Source organism: Limulus polyphemus, unplaced genomic scaffold (assembly GCF_000517525.1).
Source record: "Limulus polyphemus unplaced genomic scaffold, Limulus_polyphemus-2.1.2 Scaffold5155, whole genome shotgun sequence".
NCBI lineage: Eukaryota > Metazoa > Arthropoda > Merostomata > Xiphosura > Limulidae > Limulus > Limulus polyphemus.
In genome coordinates this window covers 17,487-24,375 of record NW_013670765.1, presented here as the reverse complement: position 1 = coordinate 24,375, position 6,889 = coordinate 17,487, and the positions used below count along the sequence as shown (strand labels likewise).

The 6,889-nt window shown below is 36.0% G+C and overlaps 1 protein-coding gene across 1 annotated transcript in view; it reads left to right on the top strand.

Moving 5' to 3' along the window:
• The window catches only part of LOC106472204 (forkhead box protein N2-like), a 9,856-nt gene extending 6,282 nt beyond the window's left edge, over positions 1-3,574 (top strand). The window contains exon 2 of the mRNA XM_013932830.1: positions 2,627-3,574. Coding sequence (XP_013788284.1) covers positions 2,627-3,574 — 948 coding nt within the window. The remainder of the gene's footprint in view (positions 1-2,626) is intronic.
• Positions 3,575-6,889: the final 3,315 nt, after the last annotated feature.

Sequence of the window (6,889 nt, the reverse complement as noted above, 5' to 3'; positions counted from 1 at the left end):
GGCGTCATTACTAAAGTGCCTTTATCACTATCCCTAATTGTTCTTCGGCGATACATTATGCCATTTATAAAAAAAAGAAAAAAAATACTAAACAAATGAGGACAGCGATTACTTCACAAGCACGTGCTAGTCGAAAAAAAAAAACATCCACTCGTTCATATTGTAAGACCTCACGTGCAGTTACCTGATTCGATACCATCAATTTTCTATAGAATCATAAAAGAAGAAAAAAATAGACGAGGCTTGTCTCTCTCAGTATCACCAGTTTCATAATATTGAAGTTTATTGGGAATTCCCGTTTACACAGTTAGAACGGAATGACATCGTGAAGACAGAATAATTTATGAACACCAATCATCAAAGTGAATCGGACAGCGTTGCTACTACTAGTGTGTGTGTTAAAGATAATGGATTGATATAGAATAAATGTTAGGAGACATCTTTTTTTTTCCTTTGTTCATTTTGAGTAAATTTGAACTTTCATACGTTTCTAATACTACATTGGAAAAATACTCAAAAGACTATTATTCACGTGGTTGGAAGTTTTAAGAATTCTTCGAACCAACGAAGTTTAATCACGTAAAATGAAGCCCTGAACGTTCTCGTACATTTAGTTTGCTATCAACCGTTTTTAAGTGATCTAATATTTCGCCTACCTGAAACATCAATTCCCATCTCCTTCAGCATCTTTTTTCTTCTTTCTCCTGTTTTATACTCCTATGTATAATATTTTTGCTTTCTCGCCGTCTCTTATTTGTATTATTTTGTTTAATTTACAAGATGGAGGAATTGAACCCAGGCCCAAGCTCAGAACCTCTTCTTCCCCATTATGAAGACCCGTTGGGTACACTTGTCAGCGCGTATCCCATGTAGCATTGCACCGTCCTATTTCCAAACGGCGACCATTATTACTCATTATCTTAAACTCCGTGTACTCAATGTGAATAAGATGACTTTAATATTAGAACTTCTACTACTATTACAAGCTTGAGGAGTTTGGTATAGAATCTCCTCCCTCCAAGTCAAGGTTCTTTCATTTTTATATATAGCTGTTATAAAATTCGTTAATATCAAGTATTTTTAAATTTGCTCGCCGACGTAACACAAAAAAAAATTATCTAATGTTTTATTTTTATTTTTGGACACGCGACACGAAAAATGTTCGCCAACACAGCCCTGTATAATGGCAGGTAAAGTGCTTATACTCGTTTGTACTCGTCTCTGCGGCGTCGAATTATTTTTGGTACGTACATAGTGTGTTGCCATCAAAAAAGTTTGGAAAGCACTGGTCTATCGGTTGAAAATTAGGGATAACTAGCACAGATAACTCTCGTGTAGCTTTGAATGAATACAAACCCACGGTGGTCCACGAAACCAAGAAATCCTAACAGAAAGTTTTAAAATCGTGGGACTTTACACGATTGTAGTTGAGTATGCGTTCCTTCATAAATAATAAAACACTAGAATAGCGATAAAATGTAAAAAAGAGAATTAATAAAGTGCTTTATCGTTAATATCTGTGCATTTAACGATGAATGTGTATCACGCCATCTTGAATCACTACGAAACTAAACTTCCTAACGAACGATTATCGAAAAGCGTTTTACCTTTTATCGTCGAAATGAAAATTATAGAGGCGCTCTGTTTATAACTATAGACATAAAGATTGATAGTTATAAACCGAACAACCCACAAAATAGAAACCCTAACGTATTTTGAGGGTTATTTATGAACAGGTTAACACATATATATTCGTATTTCAAAGTAAATCCTGATTCACAAATTTCTAAAGAAACATTTATTCCTGACTCTCAAGTAAATCAACATGATTTATGTATTTCTTCTAATATAATCATTAAAACGTTCGTATGGCTGACGAGAATCAAGAAAATGTACTTGTTATACACAAGTAAATCAAGAAAATGTACGTGCTATACACAAGTAAATCAAGAAAATATACGTGTTATACACAAGTAAATCAAGAAAATATACGTGTTATACACAAGTAAATCAAGAAAATATACGTGTTATACACAAGTAAATCAAGAAAATATACGTGTTATACACAAGTAAATCAAGAAAATATACGTGTTATACACAAGTAAATCAAGAAAATATACGTGTTATACACAAATAAACCAAGAACATGTTCGTGCTATACACAAATAAACCGAGAACATGTACGTGCTATACACAAATAAACAAGAACATGTACGTGCTATACCAGAGTAAATCTTGAAAATGTCCCAAATTAAGTACTGCTAAATACTGAAAATAATAACAAAACGTATTTTTAGCAACCATTGACAATTATGTATTCTAAATACAACTTATTCTGGTAAATAAAATGTTTAGAAGTGTTTCTTTATCATTAATTTAACACTTCTAATTTCTTTAGTATCTTAAATTGTAGGAATTAAGGTTTATATTTTGTGATAGAAATTGATTTATTAAAAACATCATAAGTCAAATTATTCTCATAGTGTGTTACTTAATTTGTTTTTCGTCTATCTTAGGGAAAATCCAAACATTACTGGTATTTCATAATTTGTTTTTCGTCTATCTTAGGGAAAATCCAAACATTTCGGGTATTTCTTAACTTTCTGCTCTATATTTTCTATCTCAGAATTCCATCAGACACAACCTGTCTTTGAACAAGAGTTTCGTCAAAGTCCCTCGCAGTAAGGACGAACCCGGGAAAGGAGGATTCTGGAAACTGGACCCTAACTACGCCAAATCGCTGGTAGATGGCGTCTTCAAGAAGCGTCGTTCAACAGAGAAACAGGTAAATAACGGGTTTCTAAAGAAATCCCGAAAAATTAAAAGTACCACGCATTCAGCTGAGAACTGGAAACAACGTTTACCAGACGTCGTCCAGGATACGCCACCAGGGTCAAGTGGAGAAGCCGATAGTCTGGTCCACACTATAGGGAGTTTAACAGCAGCGCCTCCACGCGGCCGTTCCCCAGTAATGAACGTAGAAACTATTGACTATAACAAAGCGACTCCTAGAGGCCAAGAAGGTATGTACAACATAGACGAAAGTATACAGGATGACCTTAATGTTCTTTTAAACTATTCGTACACTGAAATGGAGATGCTTCAGTCTTCTGAAACCCCAGTTAGCGAGTGTCAAAATTTTCTTTCTTCTCAGCCTCTGATCTTAGACGATGACTTCTTCCCTTCTGAAACGAACGACTCCCCTCTTCCTAGTGATTTAGACCTGTTACCTGCGTCCACAGCAGATACCCTTCATTTTACTGACCAGGTTTCGACTCTCTTTTCTTCTGATTGGTGGTCAGGCTTCCAGCAAACTCAGAACGATCTCCTATACCTGAAGCCCTCTCTGCTCAACTTCTCTTCGTCCAACCCAAACCATCTCGGTGAAGGCTCGAACATCCTATACCCTCCAGGGTTGTGTCTACCAGCAAGCCCCACGTGTGCCAATTTTGACCAGCAGATGGCAGCACCAGAAACGAGTAATCAACCGTGGGCTGACTGCAAGGCCGCTATAGAAGCTGCTGCCCTCGATCTTGAGAGTTTTAATGATTATGATACCAATCGTGTTTTTTAATGTGGTCTACTGAAGCTATTTTTAAACATTCTAAGTAGGTTTTTTTATCTGATTGAGTAAAGTTTGTCTTGAACAGCGAACTTGTTTATACTCAGCAGAGAATAAGACAGTTAATGATCGAATGTAACCTACTAGATAGTGAGCTGGGCTGCGAATCGTAAGGTCTAGGGTTCGAACCGCGATATGTCGCTAAACACACTCCACACTTTCAGCTGTAAGTGTGTTTAACTGCGGCAAGTTTGCTCCACTATTCGGTTAAGACTAACCGCATAGGTGGCGGGTTATAGGAATGACTATGCCTGAACTTTAGGAGCCTCTCATATGGCCACTTAGTCCCTTGGGTCTCACAATGTGCTGTAGCTCATGTATCGGTATCCACGAATTCTTCAAAAACTCATGTACGTTAAAGCTACATTTATAAAATTGAAGTTACCCGAAAAATTATGGAAACAGATATAACTTTCGGACGTTTCTCTTCAGCTTCTTTGGTTTTTTTTTTACTCCTCAGTTAACTGTTGTGTTTTAATCAAATAACTGTGGACTCTTTATTACTTCTTTCTTGACTCGCAATCTGAGGGTCGCGGGTTCGAATCCCCTTCCCACCAAATATGCTCGCCCATTCAGCCGTGGCGGGCGTTATAATGTGAGGGTTAATCTCACTATTCGTTGATAAAAGAGTAGCCCAAGAGTTGGCGGTAGGTGGTGATGACTAGCTGCCTTCCCTCTAGTCTTTCACTGTTAAATTAGGGACGGCTAGCACAGATAGCCCTCGTGTAGCTTTGCGCGAAATTCAAAACAAACAAACAAGCTATTACTTTTAACAGGTTTTGAAATGTAAAATGTGCATATAATTTGAACACTCGGATGCAATATTTTTAAAGAATATGAGCTCACATTTTCGAGACAGTACAGTGGAATACCTAAATATAGGTGGAGTTTTTCAAACGTGTTATTGACTGTTTTAGAGAAACTTCAATGCAAGGAGGACGTTTACAACTACAGATGTTTAGGCCTTTTCAATGTCTCAGCTCAGCTAACTTTACAGTTTCCTGTTGTTGTTTGTAAGCGACTCCGTATATTTAACGCGTTAGAATTATGAAATGGACCAGGAAGTTAAAAACAAAGTAATGCTGCTAAAACATCAAACATCAGGGCCTAAACCGTTGACCTTTGACACTTATCTACTGTCCTCACCGAGTAATTCAGCTCCTTATCCCCATCTAGCGTTTCTGATTGCTAGTACAAGAATTTTGACACCATAATGGCAGATTTTGTTAATTTTAAAACATGTAGTTATTTATAAACGGACTTGCCACGAGTCAGGTCAAGTATTTTAGGTAAAAACATAAGCTGTGTGAGACTTCATCACACGTGATACACTCTCGCGCAGGTCATGAGCTTTTTAAAAAAGGCGTTACCTTAAAACAGATGAAATTAAATTCTATTATAAATTAAGTTAAATTATATTAAATTAAGCTATACTGTAGTTCTATTATAAAATTGGCTACAGTTTTATTCAATGAGATCATTTCACCAATCCTAAGTTTTTTCTTTAAATTAAACTTTCTTATAATACGCCCCTGGTGGCCAAATAGTCAATCTGAGAGTTTATAACGCTAAAAAATAGGTTTCGATACCCGCAGTGAGTAGAGCGCAGATAACCAATTCTGTAGCTTTGCGCCTAACAACAAATAAACTAAACCTATGAACAGTTTGTTTGTTTGTAATCAAGCACAAAGCTACACAATGGGCTATCTGTGCTCTGCCCACCACGGGTATCGAAACCCGGTTTCTTGCGTTGTAAGTCCGCAGACACACCGCTGCGCCCTATGAACAGAACCACTTGTAGTAATTAATTAACTTTTACCTTGAAACCTTCTCTGAAGATGCAGGAAAATGTCTTTAACGTTAGTAACTATTAAGATTAGAATTTCTGCTTTTAATATATACGTATATTCCGTCTTATTCCAATACAATTAGCGTATTGTTATAAAAATAACAGTCAAATCGATCACTATAGGTGTATGACGAGAGCCAGAAATGCTGGTAAAATATTCCAGTATACAGATTTGTATCATCTTTTTACAATGTTGTATTTCAAACATTCAAGATTAAAACATTTCGATTTGGGTTTGAACAACTTAAAATCTTTCCGTCCAGACTTTAAAATCATATCTTAAAACCTCTTCATCTAGGTTTTGTGATATCTGTTCGGGCCTTAAAATTTTACCATCCAGATTTCGTGATATTAGCCCTAATATAAGACCCATAACTTTGCCTTTCAGACCTGTTGATATTTGCTCAAAATTAAAACCTTAAAATCTTGCCGTTCAAACTTCTCGAATCAAACACTGTTTCCTAAATTAAATTAACTTCGTATTTCAAACATATTTTTTCATATGTACATTGTTTCACCAATTCATGTTATATAACATAACATAAAGTTTTGGGACAACATGGGACTTATTGGTCCATCTCGGCTGTCCCATCCTCTAAACTAACTAAAAATGATTATAAATAAATAAAAAGAAAATTATAAATAAAAATATTAAAGCCAGCCCTTATCATTCATAAGCTTATCAAGCTTATCATTTAAATTTACTGCTTCTACAATATCCGAAGGCAACCCATTCCAAAAGCCAACCACCCTGTTAGAAAAATGAAACTGTCTTAGCTGAAGATGACTCCTACCTTGCTAAAATTTATATTTGTGTCCCCTAGTCCTACTATTCTCGTAGTTAAATATTAAAAAAAAATGATGCATTGACACTATCAATTCCCTTTACAATCTTAAGCACCTCAATCAGATCCCTCTCTAACTCTTCTTTTTTCAAGAGAAAACAATTTGAGAGATTTCAACCTATTATCGTATGACAACCCTTCCATCCCAGGCACCATTCCAGTAACCCTTCTCTGAACCCTTTCCAATAATTCAATGTCTTTCCTAAGGTAAGGAGCCACAACTAAACACAACATTCCAAATGTGGCCTAACCAGTGACCTGTACAATGAAACTGTAACCTCTTTAGACTTGTATTCAGTATTTCTATAGATACAACCTAAAATCCTATTTGTCCTACCACTAGCAACAGCACACTGCTTGGATGGCTTTAGAGACTGATCGACTATTACACCAAGATCCCTTCCTTTATAACACTATTAAGGTTATTCCCATCCAAATTATACTTATAATTCATATTATGATAACCCACACGCATTATCTTGAATTTATTATAATTAAAACCCATCTGCCATTTATTTGCCCAACTCACTAAATGATTTAAATCCTTTTGTAAATCAGCAGCATCCTCTTCAC